The sequence below is a fragment of the Gopherus evgoodei genome, chromosome 23 (assembly GCF_007399415.2).
Source record: "Gopherus evgoodei ecotype Sinaloan lineage chromosome 23, rGopEvg1_v1.p, whole genome shotgun sequence".
NCBI lineage: Eukaryota > Metazoa > Chordata > Testudines > Testudinidae > Gopherus > Gopherus evgoodei.
The window spans coordinates 699,747-727,417 of NC_044344.1; the positions used below are offsets into that span (position 1 = coordinate 699,747).

The window sequence follows — 27,671 nt, forward strand, 5'->3', positions numbered from 1 at the left end:
CTGCACATCTACAATGTGAGGGGAAGTCAGTGGAGCCACTGTGTCCTCAGCACCTTTGGAAATCGAGCTAAAGATGGCTCGAGTTTGACATTTTAAATTTGAGGCACCCAAAATTAGAGGGCACTTTTGAAAAATTAACCCTTGTGTTCAGTGTTGCCAATTCCCACAATTTTATAGCAAGTGTCTTGATATGAAAAGCCATGTGATGATGTGACAATCTCTGCTTTATTGATTTATTTTTAAAATATGTTTCTGGCCCTCATGGTTGTGGAGAAAAGTTTGAAAATATAACCCAAGTGCTCTCTGCACAGCAGTGACTCTAATCCCATCTGCAGAATTCCCACTGAGTTCAGTCTGGGGGGCTAACATGAGTGCTAGTATAGCTCATGCAGTACAGGATGCTGACACTGGTTATACACACACATGCCTCTCCACTCCGTCACCAGCACCTTTCCTGCATAGACCAGCCATGCAGATAGTCCAGTGTGAGCACCTCGGTTCTTACAGCAAATAAAACTAAGAAATTGCAGAATCTCATCAAGTATCAGAGGGTAGCCGTGTTAGTCTGGATCTGTAAAAGCAGCAAAGAATCCTGTGGCACCTTATAGACTAACAGATGTTTTGGAGCATGAGCTTTCGTGGGTGAATACCCACTTCCTCAGATGCATGAGGAAGTGGGTATTCACCCACGAAAGCTCATGCTCCAAAACATCTGTTAGTCTATAAGGTGCCACAGGATTCTTTGCTGCTTTTACAGAATCTCATCAGCGAGTCTTATGAGTAAATTTATGTGCGAGCAAATCAGATAATAAAATTAGTAACCCTGAGAAATCAGCCCAATAGACCATGGACATATGATACATAATTCACCTTAACCATGAATAGTGTTTCACTGGCTTTCTGCAGAATTCATGGTTATTATCACTCGCCCAAGGCAATATTAAAAAACTGTAATGAAAAGGGAGTGTTAATGATCAGGCTCTGCTTAGAGGGGAGTTTTCGCTTTTCTTGAAGAAATCAGAGCAAAGTGGCCAAAGGATGGACTGTTCACATCTAATCTTCAAGTGAACGTCATGCAGGTAAAAGGTGCCAGATTAGCAGCCCAGGAACTGAAATCCTGTTTTAATCCATGTGGCAGGAACAGCCTGGGATCGGGCAGGTCAAGCTTTCTACATACATGCCTGGACGCACACGCACGCACACTGCCCCTGCCTTCTGACCCTGATGATGTGACAGGATCTTTAGGAGTGAAATAGAATTCTGTCTCCCTGTCCCCAACATCCCTGGCTCTGCATAGACTGCCAGCAAAAAGCTGATAACTGCTCCTCTGGCAGTTCTTGGCGTGGGGATGTGTTCTATCTGAGAGACTCAAGGATACCTGGAGCCAGTGGTGGTGTGCATTAGCAGTTGGTACCTGACTGGCACTGCTTCTGAACCAGCGACCCAGGAGTGAGGGAAGGGAGCCTCCTAGCCATATAATCAGCTTTCGGGGGGGATTCCAAAATTGTAGCTTTCAAGGGAAACCACAGCTGGTGGAGTTCGGTCGCACCTACGGCTCCATTCAGTGTCAATGGGAGATGCAGGTGCTCAGCATCTGCCTCTGAAAATCAAGCCCTCAACCCACTCTCCAGATTCTCAGGAATCAGAGATGGCAAAGTGGCAACAGCCTCTGACAAATAACGATTGTTTATTCATGAATAACAGTCCTACATTGATGGGTGCCTGATGGCGTCCCTGGAAAGGGTCACTTCACCTCTCCCTTCAGTGAAATGCAGCCACCTCTGGAGTGCAACGTATCTGCTCATTGACTGTGCACAGCAGTACTGCACCACTGGTTAGAGCAGAAAGTGAAGGAGGAGACCGTGGGTGGGATCTTGGGCAGAAGAATATAATCACCTGAGACAGGATTCAACCAGGACATTGAAGCTAATGACCCTCCATTTACAGAAATGCCAAGGGACCCTTAATGAGCGCAATTGATCAGGACCCCAGGTTGATGCATTGCCTGACAGTTAGCCCCTCCAGCGATACAGCTGCCCCTAACATCATGTTGAAGCATCAGTTCAAGTCTTCTTCAAGAGAAAAGTGACCCCTACAGAACCACCAACCCCACCTCCTGTACCTCTTGCCATAATGTTCCATGGAGGCCTCCCACCCTTGCACTGGCCCATCAGCATCCAGTATTGCTTTGTGAGATCTGATGAAACCGCAGCACAAGATTGTCTGGCTTGCAAATATGGGAGAAGATGCCTGTGCTGCACACTGAGCCTGGGGCCTGGTGCTGCTAGCTGTGCACGAGGGCTTGGCCCTCAGACACACTGTGCTCATTCACTGCCGCTCGGACGATTTGGGTTCGATAAGGTACTTTTTTATTTTGCCACTATCGGAAATTCTTTTCTAAAGAAAAGACAGTAAGATGGCCTGGAGCTGCATTAACGGCAGGATTATTCAAATGCATGTGGGGGAACAGTCACTCACCCCCTCCCTTTTTTTTATGCTAAAGTCACTGCAGAGATTGATTCGTGAGTGTGAATATCCCATGCTGGCCTGAGCATCAGCCAAATGTTGTGTGGAAGGGATCTGAATTACATCCAGCAGCAGTGCGATGTTCTGTACATCAGAAATAAATTATGTCTCATACTATCACTCTCTGATGGACCAAGCCTTGTATGAAGGCTCTTACTTTTCAGTTATCCTCATGCTGATTCCTCTAGAAGACCCCTGATGAGATCAGATTGTATCAAGGCAGAATTATTCCTCCTTAATTTTGATCCTCCTCAGAAATCCCAGGCCATGTTGGCCGTGGGGTTCCGTTTGGTCAGCAGCTGAGCTACCGTGTGGGGTTGCTTTTCACTGTTTTACACCCAGCCAGGAGAGGGGGAGGGGAAGTGGAGCTATGCTGTGACACAATCAGGAAAACGCCCGCTGCACTTGCTGTCGCACTGGCTCAGAGAGGAGGCTACTTGCTGCTCCCGCCGCCTGTTGGCCATTTTATGCCTGAGAAGCATCAGGCCTGGGATGCTGGGAAGAAAGAGCAGGGGGAGTGTATCATGACCCAAACCAGACTGGAGTGTGGAAGGAATAAAGAGACACTCAAACTGTGAGTGGAAAACCCCAGAATCATCAGTATGGGGCATCCCGAATCCAGAGGGCGTGTAGTCCCTGCCCAGACTGCAGGTGGGAGTCTGGTGGCAGGACAGAGGAGGCTGTGAGACGTGTGATTTTTGCCCAGGTGACTGTGACTGAAGGCTCGTTTCAATGTGCTAGCCATGCAGCAAGTGCATCAGCAAGTGTAATCAGGAAAGCCAAGGCACAATTGGACTTGCAGCTAGCAAGGGATGTGAAGAGTAACAAGAAGGTTTCTACAGGTATGTTAGCAACAAGAAAAGGTCAGGGAAAGTGTGGGCCCCTTACTGACTTGGGGAGGCAACCTAGTGACAGAGGATGTGGAAAAAGCTGAGGTACTCATTGCCTCTTTTCCCTCAGTCTTCACAGACAAGGTCAGCTCCCAGACTGCTGCACTGGGCAGCACAGTATGGGGAGGAGGTTACCTGCCCTCTATGGAGAAAGAACAGATTAAGACTATTTAGAAAAGCTGGACGTGCACAAGTCCCTGGGTCCAGATCTAATGCATCCCAGGGTGCTGAGGGAGTTGGCTGATGTGATCGCAGAGCCATTGGCTATTAGCTCTGAAAACTCATGGCGATCGGGGGAGGTCCTGGACGATTGGAAGAAGGAAAATGTAGTGCCCATCTTTTAAAAAGGGAAGAAAAGGGAACTCAGAGAACTACAGACCTGTCAGTCTCACTTCAGTGCCCAGCAAAATCATGGAGCGGGTCCTCAAGGAATTCATTTTGAAGCACTTGGAGGAGAGAAAGGTGGTCAGGAACAGCCAATGTGGATTCACCAAGGGGAGGTCATGCCTGAACAACCTGATTGCCTTCTATCATGAGATAACTGGCTCTGTGGATATGGGGAAAGCAGTGGATGTGATATATCTTGACTTTAGCAAAGCTTTTGATACAGTCTCCCACTGTATTCCTGCCAGCAAGTTAAAGAAGTATGGATTGGATGAATGGATTATAAGGTAGACAGAAAGCTGGCTAGATCGTTGGGCTCAACGGGTAGTGATCAATGGCTCCGTGTCTAGTTGGCATCCGGTATCAAGCAGAGTGCCCCAAGTGTAGGTCCTGGGTCCGGTTTTGTTCAATATCTTCATTAATGATCTAGATGATGGGATTAATTGCACCCTCAGCAAGTTCACAGATGACATTAAAATGGGGGAGAAGTAGATGCGCTGGAGGGTAGGGATAAGGTCCCGAGTGACCTAGGCAAATTGGAGGATTGGGCCAAAATAAATCTGATGAGGTTCAACAAGGACAAGTGCAGAGTCTTGCACTTAGGAAGGAAGAATCCCATGCACTGCTACAGGCTGGGGACCGACTGGCTAAGCAGCAGTTCTGCAGAAAAGGACCTGGGGATTACAGTGGATGAGAAGCTGGATGTGAGTCAGCAGTGTGCCCTCGTTGCCAAGAAGGCCAACGGCATATTGGGCTGTATTTGTGGGAGCATTGCCAGCAGACCGAGGGAAGGGATCATTCCTCTCTATTCGGCACTGGTGAGGCCACACCTGGATTATTGTATCCAGTTTTGGTCCCCCCACTATAGAAGGGATGTGGACAAATTGGAGAGAGTCCAGCGGAGGGCAATGAAAATGATTAGGGGGCTGAGGCAAACGAGTTACGAGAAGAGGCTGAGGGAACTGGAGTTATTTAGTCTGCAGAAGAGAAGAGTAAGGGGGGATTTGATAGCAGCCTTCAGCTACCTAAGAGGGGTCCAAAGAGGATGGAGCTGGGCCATTCTCAGTGGTGACAGATGACAGAAAAAGAAGCAATGGTCTCAAGTTGCAGTGGGGGAGGTCTAGGTTGGATATTAGGAAACACTATTTCACTAGGAGGGTGGTGAAGCACTGGAAGGGTTACCTTGGGAGGTGGTGGAATCTCCTTCCTTAGAGGTTTTTAAGGCCCAGCTTGACAAAGCCCTGGCTGGTATGATTTAGTTGATGTTGGTCCTGCTTTGAGCAGGGGGTTGGACTAGATGACCTCCTGAGGTCTCTTTCAACCCTAATATTCTATGATTCATAGACTTAAGGCCCTCCAAGAGCCGGTTGTTGGAAGATGGAACATCTTTGTTTGCAGAACCAAAACACAACATTTCACACATCTTGCGGTGAGGGTGCAGCCATTTTTATGGCCTAGGGAGCGTATAAGCCAAAAAGGCGCTTAATGATTTCAGATGTATCATTACACTTTGTTAGCAGTCTCTGTGACGAACTGGGAATGTTCTTAATGTGTTCTTTGAATGCTGAGTGAGGAGTGTTGGCCTGGGAAGGTTGCAGGGAAGTTTTGCTGAGACAGTCTGCACTGGGGATGAGAGACTTTCCTTGAGGGAGGATACCTGAGCATGTAACATGAGAACCCAGGAAGGGGGTTGGAGGCCAGGTGACACCTCTGCCCAAACTGGACAAAGGCTGGGGGAGGAGTCGGGGGGAGGCTGAGTGAGACGGCTGGAGGGGGTTTCAGTTTGGAGCTGGATGGGAGAATGGAGGGGAGCTCAGATGTGGCTCTGGCCTCCCAATGTGGCTCTGGCCTCCCTGGCCCCCCAGACAGACCTAACTGAGGGGGCCCTGTTGTCTGTACCTGCAAGGCCTGTTTTGGACTGTGTTCCTGTCGTCTAAATAAACCTTCTGTTTTACTGGCTGGCTGAGAGTCATGGTGAATCGCCTTGACTCCCCCACACTCTGTGACAGTCTCGTTACCAGCGTGATCTAAGGGCAACTGCAGAGATTAACAACCACCTCCAGTTTACCAGTTCCACTCTATAACGAAAATCTGCCTATCTCACGTGACAGTCAGGCCAGTGTCCTTGCACCGGGGACATGGGCTCACTTCACCACCAGGACTGGAATTTAGCACTTGCACTAAATCAGAAAATCTGTGGCTGCCTGGCGCTGGCAGTTTGCTTGGTTTGCACAACTAGCCCAGCACCGGCAGCCACTGCCAGGAAGTGCTCGCTTGTGTATTTCAGTTGAAACTATTATTAAAACATTTTATTGGAAAATGGGAACAAACAGGAGTGATTAGTAGAGTGAGTCCCTTCATGAAGTTCAAGGGCAGGACAGTGTCCTCCAGAAGACTCCAGTAATTCACCAAAGCGATGGAGACCCTGCCATTTATTACAGGTTTCCTGGAGTATCTCTCCTGGTGACTCATGCATTGTGTTTTCATAATCCAATCATTGTTTCAATTTCCACATTACATCCAACTTAATTATATCTCCAATGTTTAATCTAGCAGTTTAACTCTTTCTCTGTGGCTTCTCTGCCTTGCTTATTACTCAAAAGCAGATTTAGTTGTGCATTGTTCATAATGGGACTTTAATACAAGGAGACGTACCCATAATTTCTGACTCAAGGCTTTCCTGATAAACAGTGGGGTGATCCCTGTAATTCTAGGTGACTTCTTTCTCCTTATCTTATCAAACTGTATGTCATACAAAAGCCTTTTTCTTGTCTTGGGGGATACCTTATAATTGCCCTTAAGAACTTTTATTTACCAGTTCAGTCCCAATGGATATTAAAACCTCTTTCTTAATGGGTTACAGCATCACATCTTTCATGAGCAGGTTTTCTGCAACATACAGGATACTTTTACTGCATTCTGAGCTATGCTTGCAATGTGGCCCTCAGGAGCCAGCCTCTAGTGAAAGAGGGAGATTTTGAGAGCTGGGGGCTTAAATGTTTGTGAAAAGCAGAGCACGTGTAGCTGGAAAAGGCCTTCTGTTTATGTATGTATAACTGGATCCGATGCATATAGCTGATGCTGAAGCCAGTGGTCAAAGGCACAAATGGCAGTTGGTGCTCAATTTCCATTGACTTTCAAGGGGGGTTAGGCACCTGTTTTGGAAAATCTTGCCCAGCAGCCCTGTGCTTTGGATACAAGCTCCAGACTAGCCCAGCCTGATCTGACGCTCAGCCCTGATGCTCTGAAAGGTTTGCACGTCCCCATTAAACTCAGTCTTGTGGGTTTCTAAGAAAATCAGTTTCACCTGCTTTCACACATGAAATTTTCTCACCACTTAGTGGCATAGTGAGATGGACAGCGCCAGCTCTGAGCCACACTGGAAACCTTGTCAAAAGCACCGAGGGCTTGTCAAGGCTCCCTTGGGAAGAGGTGGCTCAGGGTAGGGGGCCATGGAAATCTGCCATAAACAGAGATGTGCCAACTGAAGCAGATGCAACATAAACCTGCAGAACCTTAACCTAACACTCAAACTGAGCGATTCATTCTTTGCGGTTCCAGGAGGTTTGGAAGCTTTGGTCCATTTCTTTGAATGTTACTGTGTCTCTGTACTTGCAGGTTCCAGCCAGGACAGGAAGCTGACATCCCACAGTAACATAGGGAAGGCTGTTCTCATGAGCTTGCCAGTTTCCCAGTCAAATGGGAAACCCATACTGGTGCTTTCCTGACCTTCTGGGTCCTTGTTCATCCCCCGTAGAGACTCAAGCACCAGACTGCAATTGGTATAATAGAGAAACAGGTGAGAGCACTGTCACAGCACAGACATCACCCTCCCTGTGTTGTTCTGAAGGCATTGGTCACCTTGTTACCTTAGCAAGCACTCTCTGGAATGCACGTCCAAGAAACCCTTGTGTGAGTGCATGGGGCAAAGCCCCCCAAAGCCTGCTGGGGCAGGCATATAGATTTGGAAGCCCATTTGGCAGCTTGTCCCACTTCCCCTGGTGATGCTAGAGGTGAAGAAGGAATGCTGATTTCTGCATGCTGATTAGCTGCGGCAGCCTCGGCTTATTGGCTGCAGACAATAGCGCCATTGTGAACAAATCCAGCACACACAAAATGCGCTTTTCTCAGCATGCAAGATAACTTAGCAGCCTTTGCTAATCAGCATCCCAATATCCTTCCTAGCCTGGGAAGTTGTATTATCAGCGTGAAGGGGGCAGTGCACACAGCTCTGTGTGAAGTAGAAACCAAGGCAGCCCTGTGCTGTCAGCTTCTCACGTCAGCCCTTTGCAGAGCTGAACATTTTTACACTTCTTATAACTGCAGGATGGGAAACTCCTTCTCGTCTGCCTCTGTCCCAAAGCTCTGTGTGTGAATTCCAGCCCAGTGACAAAGCCCTGGAACTGAAAGGGTTAGTGCTAGCCCTCTGCACCTGGGTGCCAAGGGAAGAGTGCTGTAACACCCCAGACACATGGCTGCCGAGGCTGTGGGAGAAACACCTGAAGAGGATCGGGGACAGCTTAGATCCCCTGGCCAAGGACAGTCACATCTCTTTGGAGACGTTATTGATTGAGTGCCAGGCTGGTCGTCTCAGGCTGGCACATCTCGCATGGATATTTATGTCTACTGAAGGGCAGCAGTGGTGTGTGGGGCCTTGAACCATGGGTAGAGAGGAAAAGCCCCTGTGCGGCCCCCAGGATTCCAAGTGCCTTGACTGATCTATTGACCTCTGCTGTGTCTGTGTCTGGACTGGAGATGGGCACCAGGAGGCTGGAAAATCTGGTGGGGCAGGTAGCGTGGTGTAACCATTCGAGCAAAGCTCAGCATGCCTCGGTTCTTCTCCGAGTGCTCGGAGGCCGCGTTTGCTGTTGGGTGCTATTTCCATGCCAGCATGAAGGGCTCACTCACTCTGCCCTCTCAGAGCTGGAGGTTCTCATCAGGAGGGACTAGAACTTGCAGCATGCAGCTGCTCTTGGCAGAGACCTGCCTCACCCAGGCCCTGCTCCCGGGGCAATATCCTTGGGTTCATGTGAAGTGGTGGGAACTCGGCTCCTGGCTGGCATGGGTGAAAGGCCTATTTCCATACACACAGTGCACACCAATAATTCATTCACAGCCCTGAGGCTCTGCAAATCCCAAAGATCAATATTGATGCTCAGTAATAGAAGATAATGAAACATAATGAGGAGTGAGAAATCCATTTACCTTTCAGGTTCTCTTAATTGCTGTCTGGATATTAATAGTTACGAGATACTAATTTGTAAAGATTTCTCCCTTCACCTCTCTCCTATAGCCAGCGTCTCGCCCTTTCCTCTCCTCACACTAATTGGCCCTAATTCCCCATCTGAGATGACATATCCCTTTCCTGCAGCGGGGATCCTGAAGCCACGAACACAGGGATAGACATGCAGAAGCGAGGAGGAGTGGGGGAGGTGGAGGGGAGAGACTTTTTGTTCACATTGTAATCATGAAGAATTAGGTGGTTAGGGTAAACTCCTGCCCTAGGCCTAAGACCCTCAACATGAGGCATGTGTGGCGTGTAAGGGTACACAGGCCCCTGCACTGGGATGGATTTCACCCTTGGAGATGGAAACCCCCCACCCCCGCCATTGTAAAATGCCTTGGGCACTGCTGGGAACAATTCCCAGCTCCTTTGCCCTGGCCAAGGCGACTGAGATGCAGGAGTGCAGTGTGAATTGGTGAGGTCTGACCCTGGTCTGTTCTTCTGATCTCCAGCAGCCAGGCCTCTGCTCCAGCCTGTAGGGGTCTCTGTGTTCTGGCACTGCCAAGTCACGGGACTTTCCCCAGCCCCCAGCTTGACGGATACGACAGAAAGATACTTGCTATGGGTGAATTCACAAGGTCTAGGCAATGCTTAAGCCCTATGTCAGCCCCCGGGGTGCTGGCCCACTGCAATGGGATGATTCTCATGATCTGTCCCAAGCTGAAGTGGCTCCCAAGCTCTTAGGCTGCATCACAGAGGCCTGGATTCTTGAAACAATCAACCTGAAGTGAGTCCAAGTGCAACATGGCAAATTTCCCAGTTTGCCAACAGTTGAGAGTCGAGAAAGGTTGACCTGTCTCCTCGGCAGACACCATCATCCAGAATTGACAGACAGTCCAGAGAGAAGCATCAATCACACATGGTTAATGGACTAGACCCTGCCAGCAATGAAGATGATGCATGGGTAATGCTGAAGTAATGGAAGCAAAGAGCCTGGATTTCTCACCCTAAATCACAGCCATTTTCAAAGTGCTTCGAGAGATGAGATCTGGGCTGCAGCTCATGACAACACCTGCACTGGGAGATAAAAGGGTTGCATCACCCATTAGTGCCCAACTGCAGCCACTTCCTAGCTAATGACACAGCAGAATCGGTAAGGACATAATGCCGTGCTGTGCTCCCAGTCTCACTATCTGAGTGTACTTGCTGGAGAATCTTGGCTAGAAACATCCAGGAATGTGTCCCCAGAAGTGTGTGTGCCTGGAGAGGGGACAAGAGGGAGATGGAGCCTGCAGGCTTTCTATGCTGCTGGACATTTTGCAATATAAGACTCCAGGCTAGATTCTGATTTCATTTACACTGGTATAAATCCAGAGCCATTGCACGGACGGAGTCCTGTGGGAACAGACCAAGGCAAACCCAGAGTGACCAAGAGCAGAATATGGCCCTTGGTGGGCTTGGTTTGGGTTTGGTTTGTATCTGCTCCAAAATGTTTTGCCAAAAGGAAAATGGGAATTTGCCCCGCAAGAATTCTGGAGCTGCCACCAGCAGAGAAACGTCCTCAGCTTGCCTTGGTCACATAGTCTGGTACTCATAGGCAAGTTGAAAAGGGAACATTTGATACAAAGGGCAATTTACCAGGCAGTATTTGTGCATCTTCCCTCGGTAACTATTAGTTTAGAAATGTGTTGAGTAAAGACCCTGGGCCACGTTCTGTTCTGCATCAGTGGGGCAGCCACACTGACCTCAGCGTAACTGGGTGAACTTCAGCTGTGGGGAGAGGAGTCTGTACAAAACCCAGGCACCGTTTAAGGGATGACTGTCGGCACAGCGCAAAATCTCACCTCCTGAGAGCCGATTTTGGTTCCTTCTCATTATCCCAGTCCAGCTTCTCCTCCTTACAAAGTCGGTCCTGCTAGCCAGAGTGTCAGCCTGGGTTTGCCTCATCAGGCTCATCAAATATCTGTCTGCTGTCACTGGCCAGGTGGGCTGGGCCCTTGTTGACACAAAGCATCTCTGTTAAGTTGCAAGAATGTCAGAGGTCATATATAAAAACACGTGCAGTGGAAAAGCAGTAAAACAATAAACACAGGGTGACCTGCTCTCTGCATGAAGGAAACCACTTCCAAAAGGCAGCCCTTAAACAACCACTTCAGAGTTTCTAGGACACTCTTCACTGTCACCCAGTGTGTGGCCCCTTGGTTCGGATGATCCAGAACCAAGGTGGGTGAGTTCGATATCTGGATCCCACGTCATCTAATCCATGCACCCATCCGTCTAAGGCGCCAGCCACCGTGGCAGCCACCTTTACCTCAGAGCAGGCACCTCTCCAAGCACCTTTGCTGCAACCAGTGTTGGAAAGTTCTGGTGAGCTGCTTTGTATCCTCAGGTCTTTGTAGTGTCTCCCAGGTCCTGCTGAACTCCTATGGGGTGAAATATCCCAGGGGTTACTTCTGTCTTCCTGCTTCTTTCCCATGTGCCCTGCTGCAGAGCTGGGCTTCCGCTGCTTTTCCTTTGCTAAGGAGCCTGCCAAGTACCACAGCTGATGGACTTTCTGCTCCTTCGGCAGGACAAGGAAGGAAGGGGGAACTCCAGGAGCACCTGAGCCTTTCCCCCCTAGCACTGTTCAGAGAACAAATCGCCCGTCCTAGACACTGCACAGTGCAGTCGTCCTGTGTTGGGGGCTCCCCTCCTGTGAAGTGCTTGCACAGCTCCTGTGGCCGATGAGCCATTCCTCAGCACACGCCAGTCTGTGGAGAGGTGGTGCTAAGTTACTCTCTGAAGAGTGGGCTCCCGCAAACAGAATTAGCTTTGTCCTTTCACAAGGAATCTCCTCTCCTGAAATGCTAGCTTAACTCCCAGTCCTGCTGTCTGGCCGGCCCCTGTCGGAGAAGTGAGTAAAGAAAGAAATACAAACTGCTCTTCTGGATTTGTGGGATCTCTGCCCTTATGAGTTAAATGACTTGTGCTTGGAATTAAAATGGGTAATAACTCATCCGCTCGCTGGCCTTGTCACTTGCCTGTGGTCCTGGCTGGGGACTGTCTGAGGGGATCTGTGGAACAAACCTGGCACTCAGAAAATTTTTTCTTTGCCTTGGAGAAAAGGAAGCCTGGGGTGTCTCCCTCTGACAGCCTCAGCTCAATTCCCCCCAGCCCAGAGCGAGCCCCACACCCGGCTGTGCTGTTTGCTGAGCTGTGTAACTCCCCAAGGAGCTGACCTGTGCGTTCTGTTCCAGAGGGATCGATGGGGCTCCCGGAACCCGCTCAAAGATGGCATCATTCACCAGGGCTCCTTTCAGCCATGGCTCTTTCACATACCACAGCCATGGGCTATAAAAATATTTTGTCAGGCGGCTAATTTACTTTACTACCAGCTGGAGACTGTGACGGTCATGAGGCAGATCTGTATGGGAAAACAGACCTCCCAAGGATCTAGGGAACTGGCCTGAGTCACAGAGAACTAATGGGGGCCTTATAATTAACACACTGAGGGTGGAAGCGAAAGAGATGATGCGCAGGGTGTGATCAATGAGGGGTTTGCACCCCGGAGCCACTCAACTGTCCAGATTCAGCAACGTTAGGTCCTGAAGTCTGGCCAGCTGTTTGAACAGCAAGCGCGCTGGAGAGTGGAGCTCAGCGCCCAGGCTGGAGGTGGGAGCGCGGTGGAGGCACCTTGTTGCAATCCTGGGCCTTGTGTAGTTCTGCAGAGACCCCCTGGATCGGATGCTGCGAGCGCAGTGAGAAGAGACACAGAGCAGCCCGATGCCGGGCCGGAGAGGGAGGGTTAAATGGGGTGATAATGGAAGAGCTGCTGAACCCTCCCCCTCGGTCTGGGGTTCCGAAGCAGCTTCACGGGAGATGGAGCCGCCAGAGCAGTGATACTTGGACTGAGGCTCGCGAGCCGCAAGTGGCTCTTTAATGTGTCTCCTGTGTCTCTGTGCAGCCCGTGAGAGTAAAACACCGTGGGCGTGACTCTATGGTGCTAGAGTGACAGTGAATTCACACACCTGGGGCTTTTCTGGGCAACGCTGATCCCAGGGCTCCTGTGCCACTGAGGTCACTGCCCTGGAGGGAAGGATGACGAGAAAGGCCCCAAGGAACCGGAGGCAGAGAAGGGAACAGCGGCAGCTGCATTTCCTTGTACTATGCTGACATGGCACCTGCTCCAAACCCTGCCCCCGCCCCCTCTAGTGTTGCCAACTCTCATGATTTTGCTATGGGTCACATGATGATTGTTTTCTTTAAAGCCCCAGCTCCTGGAGTCAGGTGGGTCTGGGAGGATTTCAGCTTCATGCTTAAAGAAAAAGCAAGTTTCTCATCCTCGTGGCTATGGAGAAACCTTCTGAATGTGACCCCAGTGCCCCGTAAAGGCTCAAGGAGCAGAAGGCAAATAAGCAGAGCCCACCTCTATCGTTGTTACAGAATCTCGGGATTTCAAAGCCAATCACATGATGATTGGTGAGCCTGACTCATGATTTTTGACCGTTTGGGGTTAGGAATGCTGCTCATTCTGTGTTCCCCTGCTTTGAGCCTGGCATGAGGGACACATGGAAATGGGTGAGATGGGGGTACTGTGATGCTGGAGGACATGGCACAGCCCATGGGTGCAATGGGTCACACAGCAGATTAACACTCTCTCTCCTTCCCTCATTATTTCCATTAACCTGCCTTGCAGTCTGCGCGTCCTCTTTATTCCCTGTGAGCAGCACCTGTCGTTCACCTCTGCACGCGCCTCTGTGCACAGATTTGCAGTGCTGCAGGCATGCTCAATGCAGTGGGGACCCAGCTGCTGGTGACTTTGTGACAGGACTTCGGAGGACGGGGGAAGGGCTCTGAATAGCCTGACACATCCAGGGCTGCCGAGAGCGGGTTCAGACCTCGGTGAAAAAAATTTTTGCCCCCCTCCAAGCAAGGGCGGACTGGCTTAACAGGGCCAACAAAGCTGGGGAAGCCGGGCCCTGGGCCCCCTTCCGGACCGCAGGGCCCCGGTAATTTGTACCGGCTTCCCCCCACCCCTCCCTCGTCGGCTCTGGACACATCCATACAAACAGAGGAGGGAGTTAGGAAGAAAAAGTCCAAACCCCACATGTCGCTCCTACTATCCTTTTAGCTGTGATGAAAAAGGGCCATTTACGTCAGGGATGCAGTTCAGAACCAGGTTTCCAGTCTCTCTTTCCCTGCCCTGGGCCTAGATACCTACAGACCCTGTAGACCCAAGGACCCCCAAAGGAAGGAGTGCTCAAGGGGGTGCAATGGTCCCACAGGAGCCCAAGCCCGTGCCAGGCCTGCCTGGGTCCACAGGAACTGGGAACGGTGCTGGACAAAGCAGCAAGTTGTTGTCAGTTGCTCTGAGCTCTGCTAAGGAACCAGTTTCTCCTGTTTCCCTGTGCACTGCTGTAGTGCAGGGTGCACTCTCGCTTTTGCACACAGCTTGAACTCCTTCGCACAGCTTCCCCGGGCAATGTGCACAGTTTCCCCTGGGGGGGGCGCTCTGCCAGGAGTCTGCCCCTACACTTCACTGCAGTGGCATATTCCTGCCCATTCTGACTACTGATCCATGGCTCTGTGCAGTATTCATTCCCCTGAGCACACAGGAATATTCCCTGCATCTAGGGCTGGCACAGGGTTCGTGCTTGGCTTCTGGGGCAGCCCTGGAGGGGCAACTGTAGCTGTGCTAGTCAAGAATGCCAGAGAGAAGAGAGATTTTACATTTCTGCTTAAGTCGCAGCTCAACTGTCGAGCAAATTGTTTCTCCAGCCCCCTATTACAGGGGCTGTTTGTCCCAGTCGGCTGGGTCGCTGCTCACCATATCCCGTCCTACTGAAATGCTTTTTAGGAGGGACACCTGCACTTGCTGTTTTGCTCATTAATTTTTCTGCAAGCACTAATTAGCGGCTTTGTGTCTTCCTCAGTTGCAGACTCTGAAGTGTTGGTTCCATTGATCCGATCTCCTTGGTTTTGTTTTACTGAGCTGACTCATTTGCTGAGAGCACCAGGCAGATTTTTGGGATATTTCTGGGGAGCCTCTGGTGACCCCTCTTCTGGGGCAGGCTGCGGAGATCACTCTTTTCTCCTTCCTGGGAGCGTTCCCTGGCTTTCTAGCGCATTGTTTCTCAGGGCTGTAACTTTTGTATGGATGCTTTACTCTGGCAGGCAGCTTGGCACAGTGGATAGAACATTGGACTGGGAGTCAGGAAACCCAGGTCCAATTCCCACCTCTGCCACTGCCCTGCTGTGTGACCTCAGGCAAGTCCCTAAGTAACTGCACAGTGCATGGTAGCCGCACGGAGCTGTAGAATCCATCATGTTTTGGGTTGTGCAGCATTCTGCACCTAGCCAATTTGGAAAGAGGGAAAAAAACCAGCTGGTGCTTGCAGAGATGCAGCCTATAATCTAGAACATGAGCACGTCTGCAGGTCTGCATCTGTCTGTCCATCCCATGTGCCATCAACGAGGCATCTAAGCCCCGCTTGTTATCATTGTATCATGTCATCACTGGTCAGATAATCATCTGGTTCTGGTTAAAATGCAGTCAGAGCTTTGACCCTGGGCTGGGGACGCCACAGGCTGCCTGTTACCTGTTGTGCACGGACATACTGTTGTCTTTTATTTGTTCTAAATTTACCTGGCATTAATGCCAAGGGATGCTTCGGAGCTGCTCCTGTGTGAAAAAAATCGCTCTCTTCTTCTGTTTTTTCCTGACACTGTTTCTTATATAAAAAATCCTACATCTTTTTAGGCAGGCAGCTGGCATGGCTTGGCAGAGTAAGACAGCATTTCATATGGTCTGTAGTGTCTTTGTCTCGCCTTCCCTCCATCGGATGTTTGTTTGAGGTTTGGTTTGCCTTTTTCCTTTCTCTGCCTCTCTTAATTTTGCTTCCTGTTTTCTCTCCTTTGTTTATTCCTGTTTAGAGAGAGAGGGAGGTTCCTTTGAAAAGCCTGGCTAAGTGAACCATTGTGCAAGTCTTAAGACTCTTTATAGTCGAGCAGGCTGGTGGAGAAGTGAGTGCCAGAATATTAAGCTGCATGCTGAAATCAGAGGACAATTTATTATGAGGGACGAAGGGTTGATCATTTTGCCAGGTTTAGAACCCACGCAGCCGTCACAGGTTGTGGATTTCAAACAGGACTCCAAACAGCTGAGATTTGGGTCCCAACGGGCTCGGATGGGAGGCACGTTTCCTAGCTGTTGCACTTCAGTCTTTTTTGCAGCTGTCCTAGAAGCAACTGGTCACAAATCACTTTCAATGCAGACTCATTGTTTTCATACCACAGTCTTCCCGTTAGTTAGAACTACGCTGCAAAGGGAAACAGGCATAGAAATGACAGTTCTCTCCCTTTTCAGCAAGGGGAGAAATAATTTCAGGAAACTCCAAAAAGTTTTGCAAAACTATTCAATAAAAGGTCCCAGAAGTTTCATGAAACCTCGAGCAACTTCCCTGCTTTCTGCTGTTAAAGGACCTGTGGCCAGTACTGAGCATGCCTAGTACGTGTCACACCGAGTTTGCTTTCGCAGAGGTGGAGCTAAGCGCTATAAATACAGCTTCTGTGTGTGTCACGGAGTGTGGGGAGTCCGGCCCTGCACCCCTCTTCCTGGGGCCCACAGTGACTCTTAGCCAGCTAGTAAAACAGAAGGTTTATTGGACAACAGGAACACAGGTTACAGCAGAGCTGGCAGGCACAGTCAGGACCCCTCCATCGAGTCCTTCTGGGCTTTCAGGGTGCTTGGATCCTAGCTAGGATCCCCTGAATTCCGCCCATCCAGCCCCAAGCCCAAACTCAAACTGCTTCCCTCCTGCCGCTCCCTTCCTTTGTCCCCTTCCCGGGGAAAAGGTGTTGACCTTTCCCCTCCCTTACCTAGCTCAGGTTACAGGCCCTGGCATCGTCCATCCCCTAAAGTCCTCCCCTGCTCTCCCACTCCCAACACAGACAGCCCCTACTCCATCACACTGTGTCCTTCCAGATAGACTAATTTCCTGGTGAAGGGAGATGGCAGAGCAGGGCAGTGCTGATTTTGGAGATTAAAGTGGGTGGAGATATTGTCATTTGATCTGTTCAGCAGTTCCTGGGTGTCTCTCTGAGTTCCCAAGCCCTGCACACCTGTTTTTTAATTGACAATAATGCCAGCCTGTTTGGGGTTTGCACAGACAGCTGTCTTGGTTTTGCCCTGTTGTCTGCAGGTGGCTTGTGGGCCATGTAACTCAGCTGAGCCTCCATGGAGGGGCTGGGGTTTCAGCGTTCCTTGGTTTATGTTTTTTTTTGTGACCTTGCAGGGGAGAAGGTGTTGTGGGTTCCAGCTGCCATAAAGCGATTTCATTCCCTTGCTCCTTAGCCACAGGGCTCGCTCAGCCAACCGCTGCCAGTCTCTCTGGCCTTGGGAGCACAGCATGGCCACCTTGACCTACCGCAGAAGGGCTCCCCAAAGCTAGTCTCACCAGTCACAAGCCAGTTCTCCCCTCCCAGCCAGCATGGCCAGTAGTGCCAGAAAAACTTCACTGCAGTTGTGGCCAGTCCACCTGCGTGTGCTGCCCTTGCCACAGGCAGAGTGGGCATCTCTCAGCCGGCGCCCCCCTCAGAGCTTGCAGGAGCTGTCTGCTCTCCCAGCCCTGGTATGGAGGATCCTTGTGCAATGGCTGAGCCGGTGCATGGAGTTTCACCCTGAACTGGCTCCATTATTAACCCCTTCAGCCTTGCCTAATGTACCTGGTATGTCATTACCTCACCTTTCCGGTGTGGAGACGGTGTCCTGGCTGCTGTGCAATCGCCACAGGCACTGAAAGAGTTAACTGTTGACCCAGACTCCAAGGCAAATTCCCTCTTGCCTGTCAAGCCCTTATGCTGCAGCTAAACTCACCCCTCTCTGGGCACCATGTACTCTGGGAAGGAAGGTCGCTGTGGAGGGCCAGCTGCCTGCCAGGCTGTCAGCAGACCCCTATGCCCTTCCAGCCCCAGTGATGCTAAAAAGAAACAGCTGCGCAAACGGCCTGATGATCACCATGGCCTTCCCTGCCCCTGCTTCCCTTTGCCCGCTGAGCCCCACCGCTGACTCACAGAGATCAGACCTTCCCCTGCCTTTTTTTCTGATCTCCAAAGCTCTGTTTGTCAGATGTGACCCAGCCCACCTCTCTGCGTTTTCCGTCTGTCCGGGGAAGCCCTTAATGGATGTCACTTTGACTCTAGTTCTGTGGCTGCTGCCCCCGCCCTCTGACCCCCGGGGCTGCAGAATTGCAGAGGTCTGGCCGTCAAACCTGACAGCCTGGTTGCTCCTCACCCACGCAGATCGCCTCTGCGCCATCCAGTACATTCGCTGCTGTCTCTCATGGTGGGGCAGGCCCAGGAGGGGAGTGTGTTTGTGCTGCGAAGACAGTTACTGGCTCACTGAGAAAAACCATTAAGAAACCAAGTTCAGGAAAAAGTCTGTGTGACCTTCTGGGAATCTCACCCCAGCTCAGAGGTCAGTCGGAACTGCCAGTTGGGATTAGGTTCACCCAAATGGCTCTGTGTGCTGAACCAGGTCTCGGCAGAAACCAACAAGCCCTCCCAGCCCCCATTCGGCTGCAGTATCCACCTGCTTCACCTGTCCTAGTCGGAGCATTTTCCCAGTGGCCTGACTTCTTAGCAGGGAACGCGCCTGTAGCAGCCAGGAGCCCCAGGCATGGACCAGGGCCAGGGTGTGCTAGGCTCTGGACAAACAGAGAACAGAACTTGGAGTTGAGCTTCTGCATGGGGGAAATGCAGCCAGTGCCCCTGGCCCTAGGCCCTAAATTTTAATGTCATAATCTCTTGAATATTAATTAAGACACATTTTATAAAGTATTAAAGATCAAATGAATTAACTCATTAGTGGCAAACTCCTAGGTTTCGCTGCCAGATCATGTCGGGGCCAGCAAGGGAGAAACTAGCCAAGGATGAGTCACCTGATGCTAGTGCTGGACACTGGCGGCAGAAGGGTGGGGAGTCAGTAGGTGGCTGCTGGAAGGAGTAAGCCCCACTTCTTGCTGTTGCCAAAAGCAAATACCACAGGTAAACATCCTGCTCCATCAGGAGAGGTGAGGCCCAATGGAGCTGGCTGCACCATAACCCAGCCATAGAGCGACGGCGCATTCATTCACCTGGCAAAGACCTGAGCACACAGTCCTGCTGGGAGCAGAGCCCCCAGGTCCCCCCTTAAGCTCACAGATGATGCAGTAGGTGCATGGCTGGGCAGCAGTGTGGGCTGAGCGTGGACAGCACCTTGGAGGAGGGGCACAGCACCTGGCAGGATTGTGCAGCTGGGTGGGTGGCATTGGAGGTCTGCCAGCGTGATGTGTGGCTGTGGGATTCTGCTGGGAGCAGGCAGGTGCTGTATGTAAGAGGGGCTGGTGCCGCTGAACCCCTTACCCAGGGCGCTGGGGTTCATTGTTCCTGTTCAGCCCAATGCCAGGCGTAACTTTGAATGCCTCACTGCAAATTAAAGGAGAAACAAGGAGGCTGCTGCATGGAGACAAAGTAAATCCCACCCTCCTTGGCTGAGCAGTGGCCCAGTGGCCACACGCTGAGGACCCCTGCCCTGTGCAGGCAGGTCACAGGCCTCCCTGCCCCTCCACAAACACGTCCAGGGCTCCAAGCATGTACACAGTTCATGCCCTCCTGCATCATGCAGGTGCCATAGGAGCCCCCAAATGCAGGGGTACCACAAGTGATACATCCCAGCAGCAGACACGTGACCCATGCTGACGGGTTGTGCACACCCCAGCTCCATCATCCTGGAAATTGCTTCCTTAACTGCCAGTGCTAGCCATGCCGAACCCCACTGTTGATTTGCTCCACTGTCCTCATGCAGCCGATCACCTGCAGTGGAAGAGTCGTTCCCACAGTAAGGAGCCTGGAGCCTGCTGCTGCGAATTAGCGAGGACACCAGAGGTCTCCCTTGGAGGGCTTTAACATCGCTTTGCTTCCCCTTCTAGGGAGCCACCTCAGCTGCTTGCTGATAAATGGTCTTGGAGACTGCCTCACTGGCTCTTAATTCTGGTATGTTCTTGCACACTCCCACCCAGAGGTGCTGGGACGAATGTCTCTCCATCAGTCATGCTCCTTCCACGAGGGCCAGTTAAGCAGCAGGAGCCTGGAAAGTTACTTTTTTTTAACACACACCAGCAGCAACACTGTGGTCACAGCTACCTCCAAGTGCCAGCACTGCTAAGGGCCAAGTTATCTTTCTGCACCAGTGACCTGAGAAAATGGGAAAGCATCGCCAGTTGCTTTGGGAACTGCCGGCTAGTGCTCGTGCCTCTTTCTGATAGATTAATGGCTCTGCGCCAGCCACAGTGCAATCCAGATTCTGCATTTTCTCATTAACAGAAGGGAAAACAAGAAGTGCTGAGTCTACTGCAGGTGCCAGAGGGCAACAGATAGACCTGAGCACCGGGAGTTCTGCTTCTGACATTGTCACCCATTCATTGCGCGACCTTTGGTCACTTTTAAATTAGTTGCCTTTTAATTTCACTGCCTATCCGCTGGCTCCTCTGTGCTGAGAGAGGCTGGCTAGAAGAGCCTGCTGTCTCCTGCAGCCCATTCACTGCGATATGCCCTGGCCATGGTCCCCTCCTCTATAAACCAGGCTTTTCTCTCCCTCCTCATGCAGAAGTTGCCTAAAGGTTTTTGTTGCCTATCTATGTTTACCTGAGATGGGTGTGACCAGCCCATCCCAGGTGAGAACATACCATTGCGGATTATCATGGCTTTTTAATCCTTTGTTATACAAGATACTTAGTACAACTGGTGTTCATACAATGCCCAGGATCCGAGATTTATTTCCAGGGTGTTATCTAATGCACTGTTACGAGCTGGTGGTTTTATGAATTACTCACTTGACTGGAAGTTGCTGGTTGCCTAGTTAATGCACGTCGACTTAGACTAAGTATTGAGCTGCCAGAGTGACTGCGTGCAGCCAGGGTGGCTCCAGGCATCAGCACGCCAAATGCGTGCTTGGGGCGGCAAGCCACTGGGGGCGCTCTGCCAGTGGCCGCGAGGGCGGCAGGCAGGCTGTCTTCGGCAGCGTGCCTGCGAGAGGTCCACCGAAGCCACGGGACCAGTGGACTTCTGCAGGCAAGCCGCCGAAGGCAGCCTGCCTGCCGTGCTTGGGGCGGCAAAATGCCTAGAGCCGCCCCTGCATGCAGCCTAACATGCTGCTTCCCTCACCCGTGCCAGGCCCTTGTGTGAGTGTGAGACCCGCAGTGACGCCCCCAGGAACAAGATGATGGCCCCGTTTTGAGGGGCAGGGACCTAGTTCTGCTCCATTCATTAAAAAGCAAAAGCCAAGTGCCTTCTGTTTTCCGTGACATTGTTTATTAGATTCCTGCAGCCCATCTACACAGATGGGCCTAGGCAAGGAGGTTGGTGTTTTTCCTTAAAGTGTCTGTGTGACATCAAGTCAAAGTTAAGCTTGTAGTCAAAGGCATTAGAGGACATTAGAAGCAATGAGAGGTGGCAGGAGCAGGCCGGTTACAGGGGGCTAGCAAGGCAGGATGCTCCATCCCTCCCACTGGTATAGTGGAGATGGGGGGCGAGGATATTTTTGAGTGTATTCAAACCAAACAAACACAGGCACCATGCAACACGATCTGCGGTTGGGAATGGCTGGAGAACAGGATTTGGATCGTTATTGCGGATTGCTTTGTGGGATGCTGCATGCTTCGGGGTGCAGCTGCCCATGGCCAGGCGCGACACAGATACTCGCCTGGCTCTCAGCTGCTCTACGCGCTCTCCCGAATCGCACCCGCTTGCTAAAGGGAACCACACTTCATGAGGTGCGTCTGCTGGGACTGACCTCTCCTCTGGGGCCAGGTCTCCCCCCGGGTATATCACAACTGTTTAAACAGAGTTTGGATGTAATTAAAGTGTCTTGGAAGGGGCAAATTATCTGTCTTTCACTTGGGGCTGACTCAAAATCTCACTGGGTTATAGTCCACCCCAGGGAGCCTTCCCTTCCCAGCTCACAGACCCAGATCTCCTACTTCCTACGGCGACCCTGCCTTATAGCCGGAGCCAGTCCCTTCCAGTGGTGAGTCACCAGCTGGGCATCACTGACTCACCTGCTGCTTTTGGTCCTAAAAGATTATTGGGCTATTACTTCTTCGGCCCAGCAACACTGTCACTGACAGTTCCCCCCACTTCTCCGGCCTCCGTTCCAGACCCCACCGCCTGTCCCCATGCGCACTGTGTGTAGTTACAGCCACACCTACACAGGGAGATGTATGTACAGGAGATTCTCACACACACACACACACACACACACACACACACACACACACACACACACACACACACACACACACTCCTTTTCTTTACTTCATCACAGACTTTCCAGCACCTGAATATTCCTCTGCTGAGTGGTTCCTTTATCCCAAGCAGTCAGCACAGCAACAGCCAATCCAGAAGTCTCCATGGTGAGAGGGTGACACATGCACCCTGATTTGCAGCTAGCGTGTCTCAGACCTAGAGACTAAAAGAAAAGCCTTGGGAAGGCAGGCTGGCTCCCGCAGCCAGTGCTGTGCCCTTGTCTAGGCCTGTTACTGTACAAAAACAAACAACGCGCGCGCACACACATTATTTACAGCCCATTTGTCACATGATGGAGCAGCTCTTGGCTCGGTCTTTCCTGATCTCTGTGTCATTCAACAAGTCCGTCCTGCTGGGCATCTGAGATGCCCGCTTCAGTCCCCGCTTGGAGTTGCTCCGCTTGAGATTCTTGTGCATCCTATTGACAGAGGCCAGCGTGGTTACGTGGAAGACGTCCCGCACGCTGTTCTCGGAGACCTTGGAGGAGCATTCCACATAGGCCACTGCCCCCATCTGCCGTGCCAGCGTGCTGCCCTAGGAGTTGGGGAAGGGAGAGAAGTGTTTGCATGGCAGCCACTGGCAGCATCCAGTCACATGGCATCAGCCTGTGTGTGCTGGCAGCTGCGGGCAGGAAGTGCAGCTCACTGAGGAACTGCTCTCTCGCAAGGCTAATTCGTCCCCTCTCCAAACAGTGAGAGCGCTGGGTGCAGACAAGCCACCTGAGCAGCCAGCACTGCAGGTGCCAACGGGATGGCAGTGCCAGGAATGCTGATGTCAGGTGCCGGTTCACTGAGATCCCAGCTGTGGGCAGAATCAGCCTGTGACAGGCAGGAGGGCCCGTTCTCAGCTGTCAGGACAGCAAGGTGGCCTTCCCCCCGCCCCTCACTTGGTGTCTGAGGCGCAAGAGGGCTCGGTGCATATCCTCCCCCGAACTAGGCATTCAGTTACAGGTTCTTCACATTCCTGGCCCCCAGGCAGGCAGCATGGCCTGGGATTAAAGAACATGTAATGACTTACTCAACCGCCACCCAGGCCTCGGCCAGCTCCACATGCCGGAGCTCTGCCATGCTGGATGCTCGTGCCCAGGCAGGGCCCCAGGAGCTCGTGCGGGGCTGTGCCATTTCCCGGCCAGCCTCAACAAGCAGTAGGGCTGGGACTACGTTACACACAGAGAGGCCAGCAAGGGAGGAATGGGGGGGGGCGCATTTCTGTGCTCCTGGCGGAAGTTAGAATCGCTCAGCTGTTGTGGGGAGACGAGGGACAATAACTGCCATGCTCACCATGGTTAGATAATAAAGATAAATGGCACCTTAAACGAGTCCAACTGCCTGTGGGCAGCGAGAGAACAGGCTGGGTTGGGTTTCATCACCACCCACTTCTAACTACAAGAACATTTACTCCCCAAAACAGCTTCTATCTCCTCTCCATCCTTTGCTCCCAGCTTGCCCTGGTGCAAGGGCCCCAGAATTATCAGGCACTGGCTGTCCAGGCAGCATCCCATCTATTAGACCCTTCTCTTGTGATTGGCACATTATTACCATGAATTATTTGAGATTGGGGTCCCATTGTGCTGGGTATACACTGTGAGACCCTCCCTGGCCTGTCAAATAGACAAAGGCTGGATTATTGTCCCCATTTTACAGGCAAGGAACTGAGGCCCAGAGTAGTAGAGACTTTTCCAAGGTCACCCGTTGAACCAAGAGCTCCCCAGACCAGTGCCTTAACCCCACACAGGCCCCATGGCAGACGGAACCCCTCCCCTCCAGTTCTGGATAGTGGACCCTGAACCCCTGCTGCCTAAAAGTGGGAATTTGCTCAACACTCAGCCAGAGACCTGGTCCTTAAATAACTAGAGCCCTGGCACTTAGAAGGGGCAGTGGGAGGACTTGTGAGCTGTGCATCTCCAGCATGTGTTTGTGTCACCATCGCAGCTGCCAGGCCTGCACCAACACCCCCGTGGTGAACCCAGAGGGGAAAACATCCCCCGTCCCAGTGAGCAACCTTGTGTCCTCAGCACAAGTTACCAGCATCATTTATCCCTCCCCTGCAAGCTGACGCTATGGCACCATAAACAGAGGACAGGTTTCAGCCCACAGCCCAACAGCTCCAAAGGGGAGGCCAGGAGGCTGCAGCCGGTGCAACATCTCTCCCTCACCCGCCAGCAACGCCAAAGCGATGAGGCTGAGGACAGAGCTCAGGGGCAAAGTGCTGCTCTCTCAGGCCTTGGCTGCACACAGTTGTGCCATTTAACCAAAGACAGGATGTTACACGGTGCAAACCACGGTGTGGATGTGCCGATTTCAGTTTAATGCAGGTTAATTTCAGATCAGTTTGCATCAGTTAGGAATTGGTTTAAGACAAACTGAACTAAACTGCTCTTGCACCAAAACACAGGCTCATGCACCGGTTTGCATCAATTTCGTTACACAAATTGGAAAGGCTTCAGCAGGCCTTGCACTGCCCCCTGCACAAGGGTGAATTTTTCCTTTGGGGCTTTCACCCCCATTCACTCCATTGAAATCTGGCAGGTAAAGATGGTGCAGCCATTCCCATGGGTCTTGCAGAACTGGCAGCACTTCCTTGGAGAGGTTATCGGATACTGGGCAGCATGCGCCAAAGCAGCAGAAGGCAGGACTGAGTCCGTCTGTGATCACAACTCCTGCATGCTCTGGGGGAACATGTCACACCCAGGGATGTGTTCACACACCTGACAGCGAATGGCTCGTCCCGTGGCCTGCAGGGCACCCGACCTGAGGGCCAGTCCCACGGTAATTGGGCAGTGGCCTCCTTGGAGGGGTGGCCTAATGCAGCAGGACGGAATGAAGCCCAGCCCTGGTGCTAGATGCACCCACAGATAGCAGCTTCCTCTGTCTTACTCACCGCTTGCTCCAAGCTGAGCTCTCATGATCAGAAGTAGAGGGTGTTGCCAGTTTGCGCAACAGCTTCCAACGGGCCATGATCTGCTCTGATAAGTGACATTCAGCACTAGGGCTCTGCTCCCAACTAGTCACTAAACGCTGGCTTGTGGCTTTCACTCCCCCAGGGCTGCAGCAGCCGCAGCCAGCCCAGCAAGTCACCCTTATCACCAAGCAGCAATAGGAGAGAGAACTGCAGCCTCATTTCCCAGGCTGGAGAAAGAGCTTCCGGAAGCCCTCCCACCTTAGAGCAGCGCCCCTCCCCGCTACCTTAACCACCCACTTAATAGGCAAGAGCAAGTGTCTTCATCACCTTCTAGGAAAGTAATTTTAGCTGTTAGGTGCTAACCAGAAACTGACGCCTGTGTGCAGAGTAACGGCTCCTGGGAGGCGCCTGCAACCTGAATATTCAGTGAGAGCGCTAAGAATATACCCAGCCTGCGTCGAGGGCAGAGAGAAGAGCGTCTGTGAGCCAGAGCTGCCTGCTCCATCGAGCCTGGGTCAAACCAGCTCTGGCGCAGGCAGAGAGAGTCCTGCGCAGACAGTCCCTGGCACGATGGACGGGAGCTGGGCTGCCTGCCCTGCACCAGCTGGGCTGCCTGTGGCTAGCAGAACGTAGGGCATTCCTCCCCCACCCCAAGTCCCCTGGAGAAGCACACCTGCTCGTGTGTGACGGGGATGAGGCGCTGCTTGGAGAGCTCCCGGAGGGTGTTCAGATCTGTCCGCATGTCCAGCTTGCAGCCAACCAGCACGATCTTCGCATTGGGGCAGAACTCCTGGGTCTCCCCTTGCCACTGCGGGAGAGAGCAAAGCAGGGGCGGGGTGAAATGGCAGCTCACAGGGCTCTCCCCCATCCCACCTTCATCCTGGCAGCTGGACAGCCGCCCGGGAAACAGCAGGAGCCAGCAAGGGGCATTAGCAGACTCTTAGCCCTTCGGGCACAGCCCCTTCCGGCCAGCAGGGGGGCATAATGGGGGCACCTCAGGAAAGCAGGCAAGGGCAATCATAATAGTGCTTTGTATCGGACACATCTCCAGCTCCACTCCCTGACCAAAGCCAGGGAGAGAACCCAGGAGTCCTGGCTCCCAGTCTCCTGCAACTCCCCTGCTTTAACCCACTAGGGTCTACTTCCCTCTTGAAGCTGGGGACAGAACCCAGGAGCCCTGGCTCCCCGTCCTTGCCCTCCCACATCCCCCAGCATGGCTGCCTGGGCAGTGTATCCTAGGACCCCCCTGCACGGTCAGCACAGAAAGGAGCTCTTTCCACAGTCTGATCTCAGCCAATGAAGACCAGTCCCACATTTCGTCCCCTTTTCAGTGACAAGAACCTCAAGGCCCCATCGCTGGAGCCGCGTTCCACAGGGACAGAGCACTGCTTTCACCAGGTTATCTGCAGCTGGCTGGCAGGAGGCTCCCCAGAGACCCCAGGCAGCTGCAGCTGACAGGCCCCATTCCCCGCCCGCCCTGGCCTTCAGTTAGCAGCAGCTGGCCCCCACCCCAGCTTCCCTTGGGGAAAAAAGAAAATTCTTCTCTGAACCACCAGCTCCATCCTCACCCTCCGCTCCCTGGCTCGGCTTGATACCAGCCAGCCTGCAAATTACAGACCGGTACCGGACTCCCAGTGAGGGAGAGGCCTCAGCCTTCTCCAGGCTGCACGCCAGGGCCCTGAGCCATGCTGCTGCCACCCCTGCCCCACTGGACGGGGGGTTCAGAGACCCCATCCTCAAGCCTCCAGGGTGGTCAGTGCCACTTGCCCAGCGCCCGAGTGGGAACAGGGATCCGCAGTCGGGGCAGGTCCCTCTGCAGCTGGGAGGGAAGGGAAAGTATCCGTATGCCGAGGCCTGGTCCCCAGAGGGCCAGGGCTCAAAGCCAGCTGGAGAGGCCAGGCATGATGGAGACTGCCCAGGTGGCGAACAGGTCACCTGGGCAAAGGGCTACCCAGGGTTGGTCTGAACACAGCTGGCCACGTGCCTCCTGGAGGACGGCATACAGCCCTTGTGAGCGAAGGGCCCACCTCACCCTGCCAGTGTTACCCAGCCAGCAAGGGCCTGGCTCCAGCTCACGGGTGCTTGGAGGCAGCTTCTCCAGAACCCAGCACCCTCGCACGCAAACCTGGGTGCATTTCTCCCTCCCGCACTCTCTGACCCAGCTCCCTCAGGGGCCGCCAAGCCAGCCTGACTGGCAGATCTCCCTGAAAGCCAAGCTGTGATGCAGTAGGGACTGTCTGTGTGGGGAGTGGGAGAGCAGGGGAGGACTTCAGGGGATGGACGATGCCAGGGCCTGTAACCTGAGCTAGGTAAGGGAGGGGAAAGGTCAACACCTTTGCCTGGGAAGGGGACAAAGGAAGGGAGTGGCAGGAGGGAAGCAGTTTGAGTTTGGGCTTGGGGCTGGATGGGCGGAATTCAGGGGATCC

At 52.3% G+C, this 27,671-nt stretch overlaps 1 protein-coding gene across 2 annotated transcripts in view; it reads right to left on the reverse strand.

Annotated features, from left to right (window-relative positions):
* Nucleotides 1-22,328: 22,328 nt before the first annotated feature.
* RND2 (Rho family GTPase 2) overlaps nucleotides 22,329-27,671 on the reverse strand; it is a 29,035-nt gene continuing 23,692 nt past the window's right edge. For both annotated transcript variants that reach the window (XM_030541168.1, XM_030541169.1), the window contains 2 exons: nucleotides 25,919-26,053; nucleotides 22,329-22,878 (listed from right to left, as the gene is read on the reverse strand). In XM_030541168.1, the coding sequence (XP_030397028.1) occupies nucleotides 22,630-22,878; nucleotides 25,919-26,053 (384 nt within the window). In that variant the 3' untranslated portion in view covers nucleotides 22,329-22,629. The remainder of the gene's footprint in view (nucleotides 22,879-25,918; nucleotides 26,054-27,671) is intronic.